The sequence below is a fragment of the Pestalotiopsis fici genome (assembly GCF_000516985.1).
Source record: "Pestalotiopsis fici W106-1 unplaced genomic scaffold PFICI_Scf_13, whole genome shotgun sequence".
NCBI lineage: Eukaryota > Fungi > Ascomycota > Sordariomycetes > Amphisphaeriales > Sporocadaceae > Pestalotiopsis > Pestalotiopsis fici.
In genome coordinates, this window is record NW_006917103.1 from 618,943 (window position 1) to 636,993 (window position 18,051).

At 51.9% G+C, this 18,051-nt stretch overlaps 7 protein-coding genes across 7 annotated transcripts; 2 read left to right on the plus strand and 5 right to left on the minus strand.

Annotated features, from left to right (window-relative positions):
- Positions 1-146: 146 nt before the first annotated feature.
- PFICI_14607 (uncharacterized protein) lies at positions 147-2,808 on the minus strand (the record flags this gene model as incomplete). The annotated part of the gene is made up of 3 exons (XM_007843188.1): positions 147-733; positions 789-2,421; positions 2,488-2,808. The coding sequence occupies 3 exons, from the start codon at positions 2,806-2,808 to the stop codon at positions 147-149; spliced, it is 2,541 nt and encodes an 846-aa protein (XP_007841379.1).
- A 1,636-nt stretch (positions 2,809-4,444) lies between these two features.
- On the plus strand, positions 4,445-5,626 carry PFICI_14608 (uncharacterized protein; the record flags this gene model as incomplete). Its single annotated transcript, XM_007843189.1, has 1 exon — positions 4,445-5,626. One exon carries the CDS (start codon positions 4,445-4,447, stop codon positions 5,624-5,626), a length of 1,182 nt encoding a protein of 393 aa, XP_007841380.1.
- Positions 5,627-6,045: 419 nt separating this feature from the next.
- PFICI_14609 (uncharacterized protein) lies at positions 6,046-6,666 on the plus strand (the record flags this gene model as incomplete). Its single annotated transcript, XM_007843190.1, has 2 exons — positions 6,046-6,088; positions 6,158-6,666. 2 exons carry the CDS (start codon positions 6,046-6,048, stop codon positions 6,664-6,666), a joined length of 552 nt encoding a protein of 183 aa, XP_007841381.1.
- Positions 6,667-6,926: 260 nt separating this feature from the next.
- Positions 6,927-8,426, minus strand: PFICI_14610 (uncharacterized protein; the record flags this gene model as incomplete). The annotated part of the gene is made up of 1 exon (XM_007843191.1): positions 6,927-8,426. The coding sequence occupies one exon, from the start codon at positions 8,424-8,426 to the stop codon at positions 6,927-6,929; it is 1,500 nt and encodes a 499-aa protein (XP_007841382.1).
- Positions 8,427-8,882: 456 nt separating this feature from the next.
- On the minus strand, positions 8,883-10,010 carry PFICI_14611 (uncharacterized protein; the record flags this gene model as incomplete). Its single annotated transcript, XM_007843192.1, has 1 exon — positions 8,883-10,010. The coding sequence occupies one exon, from the start codon at positions 10,008-10,010 to the stop codon at positions 8,883-8,885; it is 1,128 nt and encodes a 375-aa protein (XP_007841383.1).
- A 683-nt stretch (positions 10,011-10,693) lies between these two features.
- Positions 10,694-11,719, minus strand: PFICI_14612 (uncharacterized protein; the record flags this gene model as incomplete). The annotated part of the gene is made up of 1 exon (XM_007843193.1): positions 10,694-11,719. One exon carries the CDS (start codon positions 11,717-11,719, stop codon positions 10,694-10,696), a length of 1,026 nt encoding a protein of 341 aa, XP_007841384.1.
- Positions 11,720-12,229: 510 nt separating this feature from the next.
- PFICI_14613 (uncharacterized protein) lies at positions 12,230-17,751 on the minus strand (the record flags this gene model as incomplete). Its single annotated transcript, XM_007843194.1, has 3 exons — positions 12,230-12,486; positions 12,565-17,239; positions 17,308-17,751. 3 exons carry the CDS (start codon positions 17,749-17,751, stop codon positions 12,230-12,232), a joined length of 5,376 nt encoding a protein of 1,791 aa, XP_007841385.1.
- Between the last annotated feature and the right edge of the window lie 300 nt (positions 17,752-18,051).

Here is an 18,051-nt window from a genome sequence, read left to right on the forward strand (position 1 = left end):
CAATCCTCTGAATTTCTTCCTCGCACTCTGAACCAGGTATATAGACCAACAATATATGTTTCTGACCATGCCAATATCATGGTGGGACGTATCATGACGGTCCGCTTATCTTGAACGCCAAAACACCAGTAGAATGATAAAAGTGATTATGCAACACCGTCAACCCCGCCAAGAAATCTCCTTACCCGACCGATTTCCAGTCCGTCCTTCTCGCTTTCGACGGCTCGCAGAAGGCTGTCAATAACAGCCTCGACATCCGACTCGGGGACACCCGAGCAAAGAGCAACCACCCTCCTATATTTGTTTTCAATGTCTTTGCTTCTTCCCTTCAAGGATCCAACAGTCTTCCGAGAGACCTCGGTTCTTGATCGCAAGGCCTGTAGCCTTGCACGAAGAACAGCTGTGCTTGGCAGGGTCTCAACGTTGATTGGCGTCGACGTCGCCAGCTCGGCCTCCCAAGCGCTGGCCCCAGGTTCTGAAGCGCCGTGGCTCTGCTCAATTTGCTGTAGGCGATTCTGCTCTTCCTCTCGACCGCGATTCAAGTTGTAGATCTTCTGGCGAGTCAGGTTCTGATTTTGTGCCTTTTCTTGCAATTCATCCAAATCCTTCTTTGCATCCCCCAATTGTTGCGACGTTGTTCTCAAGGATGCATGGAGTGAGTCAAGATCTGCTTGCTTTTTCTTCATCTCAGAATGAAAGCTTGTTGCAGTATCTGTCAACATGGTGGTTATCGCTAGACAATGTCAGCAGGTTTCTCAAACTATGGCAACGATATTGGAATAACATACACAAGATGATATCATCACTGCTCTCGCGGGTCTTTTGGCTCTCGTCCACGGTGTTGTTTCCATCAGAAACCTCGCCGTTGGAACCGGCTTCGCCTCCATTCCCTTTGATACCGAAATCAACAGGAGCAAGGCCGGAATTATTGGGAATGCTTGGATCCGCTCCAACCTCCATCAATTGGGAAATAATGCTTCGATTGCTTATCCGTGACGCAAGGTTGAGCGCGGTGTCACCAGAGTTGTCTTGGGCGTTCACAATTTCGCTCATGAATCTGCCCAAATTGATCTTCGGTCCACTGCTGTTGGTGGACTGACTGCTTGGTGCACTGCCCTGTCGAACAACCCATTCGAGGAGACTCTCGAGATAATATTTGCTCGACTGGCTGCGACCTTTTACTGCACTGGCCACGGCAATGTGATGCAAAACAGTCCTACCCTTCTTGTCACGCACCTCAATCGTGCTGCCTAATGCATCAAGCAGCTCTGGAAAAGAGCTCTGGTCTGAATTGTTGGTAACACTGCAGGCTCTCATGAGTGCAGTCTCACCAAGTCCATTGACACGGAAAGGATTGGCGCCAGCTGTTATGAGGGCGCGAAGCAGTGGGATGCGTGACAAAGTGGCAGCCCAATGGAGCGCAGTATGGCTGGAGGTGTCGATCGGAGAATCCAGCTCTTGGGGGCTTAGTGTCTGAAGTGCGCCGTTGTTGGCAAAGTCCTTCGTGGTAGAGTCCATGAACAAGCCCATGACGAGGTTCCGTCGTTGTTCGGCCTCTGGAGACATTTCATATGGCAGGGGAGCAAGAGGTACACCATCCTCAGCCCCAGCCACATTGACACCAGCTTGGCTATAAATAAAAGATTCGTTGGGTTCGGTGGGAGAGCCTGGGAAGTTGTTGGCATATATCTCCATCGACTGCGATGTATAGCCAAAACTCTCATTGGGTGTTACGACCCGCTGTTTTTTCCGCGGCGGCTCTTCGAAAATTTGTGTATTTTGCGTCGAGTATGCCGAGTCGACCTGGTTTCCGTATTCGGAGGTGAAGCTCTGCTGAGAGTTGGTCGGCAATTCATCTGGATTTTGCATTGACGATTGGCGACTAAAGCTCGGGGGTCTTGTAGGACCATTGCGGCCTCGTGGGCCTGGCGAATCGAATCGAGCTTTACCGATGGCAGCGACTGCAGTTGATGCCATGGTCGAAATATTGCTGAAAAAGGTGCCCGAGGACCCATTGGTACGAACCTCGTTGCCCATGCCGCTATACATGCGCTTCCTTGCGGCTGCCAAAGCCTGTTCTTTTGTCGGAGTATTGAGATCACCACTGCCGGCAACACCACCGTCCTGGCCCATATCATAGGTCAAAAGGGGTCGGAGGATATCTTCGACGCCGTACTGCCTGCAAACCTGGACACCCCTCTCAAACCTGATCCAAGTTCCTTGATACTTGCCGTATCCACCCTGAACCTTTTCGTGCTCACCTGTCTGAATCTCCTTTTCCAGAATCTTGGTTCGCTTGCCCTTGTCGACACCGGCAACCTTGAGAATCTGGGTCGCATTGAGCCAACTATCCCTTCTGCGGCGCATGACTGCTATCCCATTCACTTCCATTTCGTAGACCTCGACGCTGGAGTAGCTAGCCTATAGGATGGGAATGTGTCAGTATCTTCCGTCAGAGCAGTTCCTCAAGCAGTCAGATTGACTTACCGAGTAGATTTGGCTAGCATTGTGAGGATTTGGTCGCGACTGAGGATCAGAGAAAGGGCGGAACCCTTGCGATCCAGAGGGTTGGCTCATGGCAAAGGACTGCTGGGAAGAAGGTTGTGACTGCTGCGACATTTTTGGGTCGTTGTTGGCAGCATTCAAGTTGCTGTTCGAGGATGTGGCCAGAGGCTGGGCTGCCGTTGAGGATAATGAGCCTCGATGTGAATGCGCCGATCCGGGGGCGCGGTATTGATGTGAGGCCGAGGCGGTGGCCGCCGGGGCGGTGGGGATAGTTGTAGAATTGGCGACGGTAGACGAGGCCATGAGCTACCTTTTCGGCCTGGAAGGAAACAATGCGCTTGCAATCAGGATATGACGAATTGAAGGTCCTTGAGAAATTATCGAATGGTGGCGCGCTGGGCCCTGACAAGTAATTGAGGCTGGAAGACTGGCGAGCTGTAACCAGAATCAAGAGAGGTCTGAGATGCTGTCCTGCTGTCTTGGGGGGCGGCTAGCAGGGGAGGATTATGTGGGAGCAAGGGCCGAGTCGACGATGGTCCAGAGAGAATATTGTGCGTCGAGTGAGCACGGGGCAATCCAAAGCGGTGCGCTTCGAGTGCAGCCCAGCATGAAACGACAGAATCTCTCTTGTATGTAAAATGCTGAATTTGAGGTCAACCCAAAGACTCTGACGCATGCGACGATATGCCAAAAAGCAATGTACGTAGCAGGTCCCGTCAGTAGGTAGAGCCTCGTGCCGAAAGAGAATCAATTAAAGGTTGCGACGCGAACCTGGGGGAGGACGTGTCAGTTTCGTGAAGCGTGAAGTAACCCGAGGGTGTCGGGGAGGGAAATTGAGGGCGCGCCGACACGGGACGCGCAAAAAATTAGACAGTGCGCTATTGGCTAGCAAGGGTGGGAAGAGACATGCATCCTGTCTTGCCTGTACGTACGAGCTAGTCGATCGAGTATTTAAAATCTACGCGCGGCAGCTCACACATGCAGACGCCAGCAGCACTACTACTGACATACACCTGAGGTACTGACGCTTTTTCTCTCAGCGGGGCAGCCAACATTTGTTAGTCATTGTGACAAGTGCACGCACATCATCATTGGTCTCGAGTATTGTCTCATACTGTTCTGCAACGGCAATGCAGCCTATACAGACCCTAGCGATGCATTCATATGTAGGTAGGACATGCTGTATAGATATATGTTATATGCAGAGTGCAGATGGGCACAGCCATTCATAGATCATAGTGCTGCAGTGCCTTACTGCTACAGGTAGCGGATCCGGGTTAATAAGCTCTGCTGCATGTGACAATGACTCCAATATTCGCGTTCATTCACGGCGACTCGATTATGGTGAGTTTCTTGGGTCTCGGTGAGTATCTTATCGGATTCTTATGGCGAGACAAAATGATACATGGCTGTATAGGATCCAGCCTGACTCCGAGTTGTATCACCGATCGGGCCTGGAGGGTGTAGCCCATACTAATGTACCTGTATAGGTACAGCCCTGGTAGGTACAGCTATAAGGTACCCAAGCTACCTCAAGAGCCCTGGAGGTCAATTACCAGGACTTTTATCCGCATCAAGGTCGGCAGCTTTCTGCTAGAAACTCCAGCTGCTAGCCAGTTTCACTGTCTCTGCGCAGTGAATACTTTCTAGCTTGAGTGTGTACTTGACAAAACTCTCCTGGCTTGATTCCCATGTCTTTAAGAGAGAAAGAAAGAAAATCATATGGCCTACTAAGTACTAGGTACATAGGTATGCAATTTTTGCTCCAAGCACCAGTACCACGGTAGGTCGCGATACGTATTTGCAGCAACTAAAGCCCCAATAAGCTTCAAATTTTGGGCAAGCTCTCAGTGGGAGACCAACATCTCACCTCTTTTTTATGCGCCGCGCAAATGTCTTGACTACGACAGTTCTTCCTACCCAACCCAGCCATTCGACCATGCCTCTCCAAATTCCTCACCCCAACACCGCCCTCCATCTATACCGGCACCTCTTGAGAGAAGCGACCTACCTCCCGCCCCTCGCGCGGCCCTGGACATATTCACAGATCCAGTCGAGATTCCGCGACCGTCAACACCCCGAAACTCCAAAGAAGCGCTACATCCAGTCTGCACACCGTTCACTGCGCTATCTGCGCTCTGCGAATGCCGGCCATGCCGACCGCATGCTGCGCATATGCTTCCTTGCCACCGGCCGGCTAGGCAAGAGGAGACGTCTGCTCTCTTCGACCTACCTCTCGACTCCGCCGCCCGAGGACTCGGCAGCCCTCGAAGATACTACTGACCAAAACTCGTCGGCCTCTTCGGATGCCCTGCCACGACTTGAGTTAGCTGCCTGGGGCACGGCACCTAACGAGGCCCATATTCCAAAAAAGAAGGGTTTCAAGAAGGTTCTGCCGGCTACTTGTAGCCCTTCCTGGATGGAGAATTGGGATTTGGTAAAGGTCAAGGCATTGGCACAGTCTCAGTACCTTCAACAAGAGGCCACGGTCGATTGGGTAGCCAAGAACAAGATTCGACGCACGATTGACCCCAAGATGACCGTGGTTACCGAAAATTGCTGGGGTCTGCCCTTGAAGCCTCGCCAGATGACCAACAGACTGCAGAAACATTGGAAATCTGTGCTTAGCTCTGTCATGGCACCCTTGCCCCAGGAAGAGTGGGATCTCTTGAAAGCGGTCGTGGAGGGAACTGCTCCAAAGAGCATGCATTCAGTACCCAAACGGAGACCAGTGGCAGTTTCATTACTTGCAGACGCACAGAATGCGACTTCTAGCACGGGGAAGAATCAGGGAATCTGGGACTGGGAGAAACATGCGACTACTCCAATTCGCAAACTGGAGAGACACAACTCGCGAAGAAAAATGGCCCTTTCTGGAAGCATGCCCGAACACCCACAATTTCAAGATCATCCCGTTGATGTCCGCACTCTCACGCCTTCATTTCTCAGAAGCGCCATCTACAGCAAGGTCTGGCAGCTTTCACCCGCCATGGAGAAGAACGCCAAGGGCAAATGGACGGTAACTTGGGGGAGCGAACCAATGCCCAAACCGTCTACTGCAAAAGCGTCCCATGCCAGGTTCTTCCAGGGTGTTGACACGAATGGCAAGGTCGTGGGTTAAGTTGTATGAAAGCCTCAGCAAAAACACTGGCCAAGGTACTTTGCTCTACTGGATTCCAAGTCACCAAAACATTCGGGCTGGGCTTCAACATGGGAGCGGAATGATGCCGGCGATCTGCTCCGGCCATTTGGCCATGCCAATGTCCGTTTCCGAGAGCGGTGGCCCGCAACGAGCCCAGCTCTCCACAAAGCGCCTAGCTGGGTCACTTGAGGAGAGCGACCTGCATTAGGGCCCTATAATAAGCTCTGTGTGTGCCCCGCCGAGAAAAGTCAATGACTGGAAGGGCGTCTCTATGGGTCGTCCATTTTTACTTGTCCATTTGGTCTATATAGTGTCAAAGCTTTCAGGTGTCATTGACTTTAAAGAAAATCAACACAGGCAAATTACAAGAGAGAGACTCAAACAAGATACTTGGCAAAATGGCACCAGCAGCTTGCACAGTTCGACATGCTCGTCGGGAAGGTATGGCGGGCCACTTTATCTCACTCGATTGAATTTGTAAAAATCTCAAACTAAGGAAATGGCGGTCAGATGTCTCGACGATCCTGGACTTGATCCGGGAACTCGCCGACTACGAGCATGAGCTCGACGCCGTCGAGGCCACCGAGGAGACCCTCCTCGCCACCATTGCCTTTGCGCCGGCCGGCGTCGAGTCCACCTCGACGGCGCCCCAGACGGAATCCACATCGCCGACCCGGCCGGCGCGCTGCCTGCTCCTCTTCAACGAGGCCAACGCCCCCGCCGGCATGGCCCTGTACTTTTACAACTACAGCACCTGGCGGGCCAAGGGCGGCATCTACCTCGAGGATCTCTACGTCAAGTCGTCGGAGCGCGGCAAGGGCTACGGCAAGAGGCTGCTCGTCGAGCTCGCCAAGGAGGTCAAGGCCATGAATGGCGGTAGACTGGAGTGGTCCGTCCTCAAGTGGAATGAGCCGAGTATCAAGTTTTACGAGTCCATCGGTGCCACAGCCATGAACGAGTGGGTTGGCATGAGGGTTGATCGTGAGGGTTTGACCAAGCTGGCTGGTCTTCTGGACTAGGAGAGAAATATGTTTCTAGCTTGGCCGCCACTAGTACAAGTGGGCGCAAAGGATCCATGTCGATAATTCATTTCTTGAACATGGAATATCATGTAATGGTATCCAAAGAATTTGCCAGTGTACCCAAGTGAGAGCAAGAAATGCATCGAAAGACGGAGAGTATCAATGCAAGAAGTCCTCATAACTAATGCCTGTAATCGCTAAACAAGTAAAGACTGTCCCAATCTTGATTCCAACGCTTTGATAAACTTTACAAATATTTACCGAGACCCAGTCATCACTGCGGTCTTTTTGTTTGACTCATCAAACGTCCCGAATTCGTTCTCAATTTCTTCTGGAATCGTGAACAACAGATTATCAGTTGAGTAAGGCACTGTTGCCGCAAAAAGCGGCTCGGGATCTTCTCTGGGCTCTTTACACGCCTCGCTAGCTTGAAAGTGTATGTCGGAAGTAGGAAATCGGAGATTGTCAGTTGGGTAAGGCACCGTCACCGCAAAGAGCTGCTCGGGATCGTTATCGAAGTCTTTATTCTTTGCACCAGATTGATGGCCCTCATCCGAAGTAGTAGATTTGATCCGTTGGCGAGACTCTGTTACCCTGTCAGTCTGATTAAGCTGTCCAAATCCTTTAGGTGACCCTTCTGCCACTTTGTCAGGTTGATCAACCTGCTCAGATCTTTCAACTAACACTTCAATACTCTCGCCAGTCTGGTCAAGCTTCTCAATCCGATTAGCCAACTCTTCAGGTACTGCAGCCGCTTCATCAAGATGCTCAAGTTGTTCAAGTGAGTCTTCAGCCACCACACCCGATTCTTCAATCGTCTCCTGACACTGAGTTACTTCTTCCTGCACAGTAGCAGGCTTTTTAGATCTGTCAGGAGCTCCGATAGATACTTCAGTCAGTGTTCCAGACTGTTCGAGATGTTCAGATTGTTTCTCTGACTCTTCGGGCGACGTTATAGACGGGCCTGACTGCTCGAATGATTCTTCGAAATCTTGACTCAACTTTCCAGACTTGTCAATCTTCTCAAGTTCTGCAGTTGACTCTTTGTTCAAGGTGCTGGGCTCATTGAACTGTCCAGGCTCTTCAACGGACTGTTCAGTAACCTTGACAAGATGAGTCGTTTGGTCAATGTCCGCAGCCTGGTCAAGCTTCTCGTGCCAATCAACAGTCTCAATAGCCGCTACGGCAGCTGGACCAAGCTGATCTGATTCGATACCTGAAACAGGAGTACTAACGCAAGGCTGGCCATCATCAGAGCTGTCAACTGACACCGTGTCTCTGAGTGAAAGTGTTCTAGACGAAGCCTGGCTGTAGGTAATGCCCTCAGTGTCCAACGATGCCTCTCCACAGATCTGAGAGACAACCAATTTATCCGCCAAGGAGATCGATGCCTTTGCAATCGGACTTTGTGGTTCACCATGCGCTGAAATGACACGACCAACTGCTTCGTCTGCTTCGCCTTGGCCGGTGGGCTTTCCTCTGTCGCCGAAGTATCTCGTGCTACTTGTTTCGTCTGCAGAATCCCGCCCATCGGTGTCGACTGGTTCCGCACGGAGCCCAAAAATTGCCATCACTGAGTCCAAGATCCATTTTTCGGTGCCATGAGTTCCCTCGCTGTGAATGGAACCGTTGGTGAAAAAGTAATGTAATCTCTCAAGGTCTTGCGAAACAATGTAGTTGCTCGCACGCTCGTCGTCTTCGAGCTCGTCGTCTTTGAGTGTCCCACTGGCTAGTCTTTCTTTTCTGGTCTTCTCCATTCCCTCGATGAAAATGGCTATGACTGTCCACTAGGCAGTCAAGGCCGACTCTCTTGCAATCTCCAGCTTGTCTGTAATGACTGACTCCTGAGGCATGAGAAAGGTGAAGCCACCGATCTGGAATTTAGCATGCCCTAGGGCTTCTGTAACATATTCAACCACATACTCTCTCCATATCTCTTCTCTATCAATCCTGACCCCTCTTACTTTCGCCCAGGCAAATTTTAGAAGTGCATTGAAAATGCATGATTCACCACTTCGAAGCATCGACTTCCTCGGCAAAGGGAGAAAAGCGCCTCCTGCGGCGTATTCACGGTCCGTGAGTGGCCGTTCATGGTAAAACTCAAACCATGCAGCCTCCCATGCGTGCCATCTTCGATCTGCCAAGCAGCACTTGCGTTCCTGCACGTAGGGTGAAATGAGTTTATGCTGCGGATACCGAGTCCTGTATGTTTCCTAGAACTCCATGAACATTGATCTTCGAAAATTCTTGATTTGGTACTTGGACGGATCCTTGTCCGAGGCCCGTAGATGGCGTCCGACGAACTCGTTGAAGGCATCAACGTGCTCTGGCGCAACCAGTCCTCCGTTGGCGTGAATTATCATTACTGTGCCAGGATACGGATTGAATCGAAGGTTTTGAAAACTGTATATTTGTGGAAGATGGCGACGCTTACGCCCAGGGGTCGGGACGGGATCAATGTACTGAGCGCTCAGTAGGATGGCCTTGTCGTTTTTTAGAAGCTGCAGGGCATCTGGGAGCATATCTGACATTCTGCTAATCTCGAGATGCGAAGGTGCTATGCGACACACCCAAGGGAGACCAAGCATATAGGCCAGTGGGGAGGCCCATTGTATGTCCTCTAGCACGAAAAGAGGATGGCGATAGACCGTGGCCGCGTCGTCCATCCGTCGAAATTCAGAGTCGCTGTAAGTCCAATCCTTTTCGCCATCGCTGTTGATTTTGAGAGCGAAGGTTGAGTTATCTTCGCGTAAGTGAGTGCCCATGCAAGCACTTGAATTGAGCCAAGACGACAAAAACCAGTCTACTACGAGCCTGTAATGGTCCATGGTGACATCCTGCCATCGAGCCCTCATTTTCCCGGTGCGTGGATGGAGCTCGTGCTTCCAGGCGACAATGTAGGCTGTCGACGACCACGGGTAGACTGAACCACCACAGCCGGTCGGTTCCAATATTCGGATATGTTTGTTGGGTCGGCCGCGTAGACCATTGTAGACGGTTGCTGTTCCATCAATACCACCAAAGGGAACTGCAGCAAAGAGTTCCAAGCAGCAGCCGTCGGAAACGTTGAACCAGTTATACATTCGCGTCCAACTATGCTTCAAGAGCTGTTGCCGTGGCAGGTCGGCAAACTCTGGAGCACATAACGGGAGCTCAATAGAGTCGAACTTGTCCTCTCTTTTGCATCGAAGATAATCCCACTCGGGGGCATCGCACTCGTTATCAAGTCGGATCACACGTGCACACTGTGGCTTTGGCACCAAAGACGAAAATGTGTCGCACAGGGCAACGTCGTGGCGGTCACAATCGTACTCGCAAGCCTCGTCTCCGCATATAGACATGCCGCAGTATTCACACTTTTCTTCCGCTACCTTTGAACAAGTGTCACAGCACAATCTTGGGAGCGGTCTCACCGCGCAATACCAGCGGCTTGGCCGATGTCGATCGGTATTTCCAACGGTGAACCAATTTACTTGCTCATCTGCCATGGTTCTGGTGGGAGGAGGGCAATGATGTGACAATGCTACTCGGAATAAAGTTGTTGGCCCGGCGAAGCAAAATATGCACAAGGTCGTATTGGTGCCGGCGTGCCTAATGTGCGTTGGGTACGTATTCAGTAAGACTGCGAAGGAAGGATGCTGTTTTGATGAGACTGGGTTGGGGATTCGACCATGGACACTCGGATAAAGGGAAAACAGTCTTTTGGAAATGAGAACGGAGGATTCTATTATCCAGAGGCAGGCACAACGACAGTATGCACCAAGATAAAAGGCAAGTGCAGTGTAATATTCTTTCCTTCCCTTATTTCCTCCACTGCGGTCGCCAATCTCGGTGAAACGAGCTGCAAAAGATACGAACCAGGTAATCACAAATCATGCTCTCTCTCCTTGATTCTTTCCGTTGTATGATATGTATATTAATCGATAACAAGGATAATCATTACAATGTAGGGGGTCAAAAGTGTGGAAATCGCTCGATCCCGAGTCCTGAACTCGATGCTACCGTAGCACGAGCAAACATATTGTTACGACACAGTTTCCGCCATCAAACGATGACGTTCTTGTGCCGCCGGACAGGAAGCAAAGTGATGCAAAAATTCAGGTCGTAGAAACATTCTCTGCCGAACCTTGAAGTCGCGCGTCCACGTCGCCACGGCCGGCGCCGTCTGCTGCGACTCCTGACATCCCTTGCAGCACAAGCCATTGTCGGCTGTTCCCGCCTCGATATCGAAATAGGGTAGCCGCGTCGCCGCCATGAAGCGATAGGCATCCGTCATATCGAAGCTGGGGCGCCAGTACGCGTAGACCTTGCGCAAGACCTCTGCGTCGGAAACAGTCTTCTCCGCGGCATACGCTATGGCCTTGTTTTCCGAGACAATGTCGACCCGGCGGCGGCGTGGCTTGGTGGCGGTACGATGATACACATCCCGATATGTTCCCGGCAGGGTGCGGAGGACGGGGATGGACTTCTTGAGCACCTCCGTTGAGCTCTCCTCCAAGATACGCGGAACGTCACTCAGCTTCATGACACCCAAGTCGGGCTCGCAGCGAAGACACTCATAGCAGCACCGCGAGGCCTCTGGGATGAAGAAGAAGCAGCCAAAATGCTTGCAAACGATACACTCTTTCGAGGTGAGGGCAGAGTCAATGTCACCCACAGAGAGGTGGGGCCCGTACCCAGTCTTGAGCACTGCGCGCAGAGTTTCTGAACCATGCTCGGCCACGCGTCTGAACGCTGGAATCGTCGCTGTCGTCTCCCGGGCCCGGCGGCTGACGTGACTGAAGAAAAAGGCGCTCTTGGCATCAAGCATCATGCAAATAGTGGAAATGACCTCGATGGGTAGGCTCGTCAGGTTTCCAAACTGTGCTCCTCCTGACATGGAAGAAATCGGTTGAAACAGCAATGACTGTACCGCCGAGTGAGAACTCTGCTCAAACTGTATGACGACCTGCGTCAAGTCATCCCGCTCATAGGCAGCTGCTCGAATGATTGCATCATCATCAGATGATGATGTCGGCCGCGTGCCGCTTGCACCTCTCTTTTTTGGCATTGATGCGGAGGAGGCTCTTCACGAGCAAAGAATAATGGGAGTTACCGGACGTGGAAAGCCTAATGTTTCACTCAAGGGACTGCCAGTGATTATGCCGATACGTTGTGGATGAATGAGCATACAAGGTGACCGTTCCAAGGTGGACCGCGAGTTTCCCACTGTACAACTTTGGCCCGAGTTCTAATCACAAGCGGCCATGTTGAGGACAGTATATTCTGCAATTTGATACTGTACGCTGCTGCATACGGAGTACTCCACACTGAATTCGGCAAGCGATCTGATGCTGTTTGTAGATTGCTTCACACCATGGCAAAATTGAGTATTGCGAATACATCATTTGAAAATACATTGTGGTAAACAAGCTCAATTTCAAATCTGAAGGTAACTCCGGCCCAACTAGGGATCTGAGGGAGTATATGAACCATCAACACCTAAACGCCAAATATATGTAATCGCAAAGCCCGAACATTGGATTCGTCGTCCCTTGACCGAATCCCCAAACAAATCCTCCTAGAATGAAAACCACGAAGACCGCTTGCTAGACTGCCCGTCTGTCTCCGCTTCCACGTCCGCATCCTCCAAATCCCATTCCCTCTTGTGCATCTCAACAAGATCATATCCAGTACTCAGACGCTGTCGCCAGCCACTCACGAACAGCCAGGCGAGGCGAAAGTCACCACTTGCCTGTGACCCGTTGATTGGCCCCACATCGTCGTATTCGTCCTCATAGTCTTCATTATCATAATGCGTGTTTAAGCCGTCAGGCTCTGGATGATTTGTATCTCCCGTCGCGACCGAATGTGGTCAGTGTCGGGATGCGCTGCTGAAGCTGCGCAATAACGAACTGCGTTCGCTTGACTTGTCGTCTCGCTCCCTCGAGAACGTCTTCCTGGCAGACTTCTGGCTAGAGTCAATAGAGGGACGTGCTTCGTGGAGTTGGGAAGAGCTCCGCTTGCGGTTGATGGAGGGCACCGTGATGGATTCAGATTGCGATGGGATGGTTGATGCGCTGCTGGCCCCCTCACCAGAATTGCCGCCTGGTGCCTCGAACATGTTACGAAGTTTCTGGAACATGTGCGAGCCGGCAGGTGCGTGAGAACCGGAGACGGAGCGATGTGACTCCATGACTGGTGGGTGGATGAGTACACTTCGCCGTGAAGAGCTGAAGTCAGACGGAGCAGGCTTGGCGCTGTCATATTTAAACGGATCAAACTCATCATCGCCATATGGGTCTGTCATCTGGGTACTGGCTCGAGACCGCCCACTGACTGATCCTTGCCAGGAATCTTGAATTGCAGGCTCGCGCTTGTCAACAGACAAGGACGAAGGGGCCGGTGACGAAGGCCTTGTCGAGAGGCTGCTCGGACTGCGTGCGTGCCAGAAAACGTGCGTGACATCGCGAGGTGCAAATTGTGAAGGATCGGCCTCGGCTTCGGGCTCCACTTCTGGTTCATACTGTCTGGTCGGTGTGAGAGCAGCGTGTCTGCTGGCAGCCAGTCCTCCTCTGTTGGGAGTACCAGGTTGTAACACGAGAGGACTGACCTCGCGGTTGTTTCCCAGTACACTAGGAGCTAGGCTAGGTGTTCGTGCACGGCCAACAGATAGAGCATCTTCCTCATGGCCAGAACCACCGACTGCTCGGATCCCAAAGCTCCGGGGAAAGTCAAACTTGCTTTGCGTTGGAGTCTGCTCCTCTTGGAAAGTTGTAGCAGCCTTGAAGGGTTCGTCGGTGGATCGGTCCGTCAATTCACCCCAGCTTGCTCCGTCATACTGGGCAGGACTTGACTCTCTCATGTAACTGTTGGAGCCGTGGGCAACTGGAAACGAATCGATGATCTCGGAGTCTTCCTCATCACTAAAATGAGATGAGGCGGTTTCGTCATCGAACAGATCGTCAGAACCCTGTACAGTGACGTTCTCGACCGGTAGTGGCGATGCGGAAACTTCTCTTTGGTGTTCATCGGCAGGAATTGGTGGCAAGGGACGATGACCCAGCTTGGTGTTTCCCGAGGAGCTGGCCGTCTGTGTGACGACGGGAGGTATATACTTGTCGGTCAACTCTACTGGGTTGGACCTTTCAGCTGAAGACGAATCTGCTTTTTCCTGGTGTTCCACTGTGTCTCCAATTGCTTGCGCTGACTGTCGCTCCGCATCCGGAGGCGAATCCGTGACGGGCTCCCGGGAAGGCTCTGATCGTCCAGCATAATCTGATTGCGTGTCAGTCAGAGTTGAGATACCAGGTTGAACCGGGTTTCGGGGGGAGGTACCAACTTGTTCGTCTTCCAGACGTCCTGATGCTGATGTGTCCGCTTCATTGCTATATTTGTTTGCAGACTCAAAGTTGGGCATGTCTTTGGACTCAGATGTCGGCATATCTTTTGCTTCGAAAGGGGATCCATCCGCAGAGTCAGTGGGAATACGAGCTACATTTATCGCAGGAACAACTTCAATGTTGCTCTTTGCGTCTTCATTCCGCGCCGACTCTAGTGCCCCCTTGGCCCCTTCCTGAGTATCAAGGATGCTCTTCGCCGATGTGTCTCGTGTCTTGTTGACATCGGCTTTCTCTTCGCCTGCATCTTTCTCGAGCAGCTCGCTGTTGTCAGTACTGTCTTGGACAAGGTCATCCGAATCCAGTGTGGTATCTGCTGTGCTTGGCTGGCTCTGCTCCGTTGATTCAGCCGTGTCGGTCTCGACATTATCAGCTGGTGCGGTGGGCACTGAAGAAAGTTGTATTTCTTTCACATCTTCGGTGTAAGTGGATTCTTTAGGCTCCTCAGCAATCTTTACGGCAGACATGGACTCAGGGATGGTCGGCTGATCGTGCGAAATGTGCTCATGTTGCTCAACAGTGACACCCTCTGCGGGTGTGTCATCGACCGGCACACTGATAGAGGCATCACTTGTAGGAGCTTCCAGAACAGACAACTCGGTGGCTTCTTCTTGGTTAGCTTCAGTAGTCTCTTGGGCTGGTACCTCCACGGGCTCGTGGACAACATCCTGGATCACTTCGACAGTCTGTTGAGGGACTTCCTCGGTAGTCTCTGGAGCAGGCGTCTTGCTAGTATCTTCAGGGACAATCTCTGTAGGCTTCTCAATGACTTGCTCAACGGATTCCTGGACAGACTCTACAGGTTCCTGAGTGCTTTCTTCAACAACAGGATTCTCCACGATCTCCGTAGACTTTTGGGCAAGGTCCTCGACAGGGGCTTCAACAGGTGCTGTGGCAAGTTCTTCTGTAGTGTCTTGGACTGGCTCAACCATCTCTTTCGGGACTTCTTCAACACCCTCAGTAGGCTCGACAGCAGAGTCCTCCTGGGCGGCTATGGGCTCGACAATCTCGTCGTTGGAACTGGACTCGTCCACCTCAGGATGCGTGGTGGCATTCTTGGTAGTTAGATCGAGTTCCGCAGGTACAGATGCAATGTCTTCAGCGGGCTGGACGTCTGTGATTGTATCCGGCTTTTCCTGTTGGACCTCTTCGCTCGCTGCTTCAGTTGTTGTGTCCTCGGGCTCAATTGATTGAGTAGTCTCGATAGCCGTCTCAATGGGAGCTGTGACTTCCTCCGATGCTTCTGATACGACTTCATTGGCGGCAGGGATGGCAGGTGCTTCGGCTACAATCTCAACCTTCTCATCGGCCGGTTGAGCAGCATCAGCGACAGATGCTTCCATAACGTTTTCAGCAGAAACAGTTGGTTCATTTGCAAGCTGTGTGGAATCAACAACTTCGGAAACCTGTTCTGTTTCGATGATTTCGATGTCCTTGGCGGTCTCAGAAGCCTCGGCAACAGACTCCTCTACTGGCTGAGTGGCTACAGGAGCCTCAGTAGGCTCCCCAGTGGGATCCTGTGTGGCCTCGGAAGCATTTACGGATTCTTGGCTCTCTGGAACCTCGACAGCTTTCGTGACAGTCTCCTCTACAGACTCTGCAACAGGTTCCTCTGCAACAGGCTCCTCTGCAACAGGCTCCTCTGCTGCTGGTGCCTTCACAGGTGTGTCTACGGGTACGGTCTCAGTCTCGACAGTGGCTTCGGGGACTTCGGTGGCTGTTGCCTCAACAGAAGGCTCGGCTGCTTCGGCAGTTTCAAGAGCAATTTCGTCTACTGGTTGCTTATCCTCGATCGCGGATTCAGTGGCAGAATCTTGTCCAGACTCGGCAGCAGGCTCAGAAGTCTGGACAGTGGCCTTGGAGGTAGATTCGAGAGGAGCTTCACCAATAGTCTCAGCAGCAACTTCATTTACCGACTCAGTAGCAGGCTCCACAACAGGCTCGGTGGACTGATGAGAAGGTTCTTCTGTTACTTCAGCAGTAGGCTCGGTGACAGACTCGGTGACAGGCTCAGTGACAGTCTCCTCAGAGGATGCAATGGCTGCGTCTTCTGCTGCAACAGGTTCTGTGGTGGAAACTTCGGCGACCGGCTCGGCGATAGGCTCATCAACAGCTTCGATAGTAGCTTCCTCTACCGGCTCAGTAGAGGCAGATTCAATAACGGCTTGCTCTACTGGCTCGAGAACAGATCCAGGGACATTTTCCTCTGTCGGATCAGAAGCGGTAGCTTCAGGAGCAGGCTCTTCTACCGACTCAGCAGTGGTGAGCTCTGTGACGGGTTCAGCTGCAATGACTGTCTCGTCGACTGGTTCGGCGGTGGCGGGTTCGGCTGATGGTTCCATAGCAGTCTCGGCCGCTGGCTCCTCTGCCGGCTCGGCGATGGTTGGTTCGACCTTAGCTTCCGTCGCGGATTCCTCAACGGGCTCGGGGACGGTATCAGCATCAGCAACCGCGTTCGCGGCAGATTGTTCTGCAGAATCAATGGCAGCAGGCTCAGCGGCGGGTTCAGCAGGAATCTCGGCGGTAGTCGGTTCAACAGCAGTCTCAACAGCAAGATCTACCGACTCAACAGCGGTAGGATTGACGGTAGATTCAGTAGCAGGTTCCTCGACTGGTTCCGAAACAACTGGTTCGGCGACGGATTCAGTGGCGGCTTCAGTAGCAACCTCGGGGGCGGACTCGGCGGGTTCGGCGGCAGGTTCAGTGGCGTTCTCGGTAGCTAATTCTTCAATCGGCTCAGCAGGGACAGATTCGACAGTAGGTGTTTCCACAACAGGTTCTTCGACAGCAGGTTCTTCGACAGCAGGTTCTTCGACAGCAGGTTCTTCGACAGCAGGTTCTTCGACAGCAGGTTCAGGAGTCTCGGCAGCAGGCTCTTCAGGTGCCACCTCCTCGATCGACTTGGCATCAGTAGTGGCCGGCTCGTCGACCGGCTCTGCTGCAGATTCCTCTGATGGCTCGTTAACGGCTTCAGTAGCATTTTCAGTAGCCTCAGTTGTTGGTTCCTCGGCAGCCGGTTCTTCTTCAGTTTCCACAGCAGGTTCAGCAGCCGGCTCGGGGCTCTCAACGACAGCTTCAACTTGGGTTTCCGCCACGGCAGCTTCAGTTGGCTGCTCAACTCGGCCCCTCTTTCGAGTTGGCATCTCTGGCAGAGTAATTTGAAGATGTTCATCGATCAATTGGTTGATCTCCTGAAGATTGCTTACATTAGTATTTTGTCAAACCGGCTTTCTTCCAAGTAATTCATGAAAAGACTCACCTTTCGTTGGTCTTCGAGAGCGGATATCTTCAGTTTCGCACCATCAATCAGTGCTCTTGCAGCTTCCTCAATCTCGTCCATCTTCTTGTCCGTGTCCTCGTCGACTAGCTTGACGTCTCCATCGAGCTTCTCTTGCCGAGCGATGTCCTCAGCATCATTTCTGTTCTGGAGTGTCTCATCTTCCTCCTTGCGTCGAGCTTCCCGCTCCTCGTCCTCTATTCTTCTCCTTTCCTTGATTTCATCAAGCTCTACTTGACGCTTGGCCTTTGCCTCCTCCAGCTCCTGGTCAAAAATGGTGCGGAGCCCGGCCAGAAGAGAGTCCCGTTGCTGCTCGAGCTCATCGAGCTGGGTATTGTGGCTCTCTGTTGACAGCCCGCTGACAGTGTCCTTGATAGACGACAAGTTGTCGTGCATACGCTGCACAAAGGAGGAAATATTGAACATCTTGAATATACAAAAGAAACGCTATAGGCCGTTGAGGGGTATCTTGTAATGAGATGAAACGAATTGTATATGACTGTGGCGCAAGCAACACAAGAGAGATAATTTCAGAGGTATAGTGACACTTGTCGTCTTCGTGAAAAAATGAGTGTAGAGAAAAGTCGTCAATGGCAAACAATTGCACGCTGGAGAAGATCAGACGGAGGAGAAGATTCTGGTTGATTGGTGAAACATGAGAGCTATTTGTAGCTACCAACGAAGAGACGGTGATCATGCAAATGGTCTGCTGGGATCCGAGCTTCA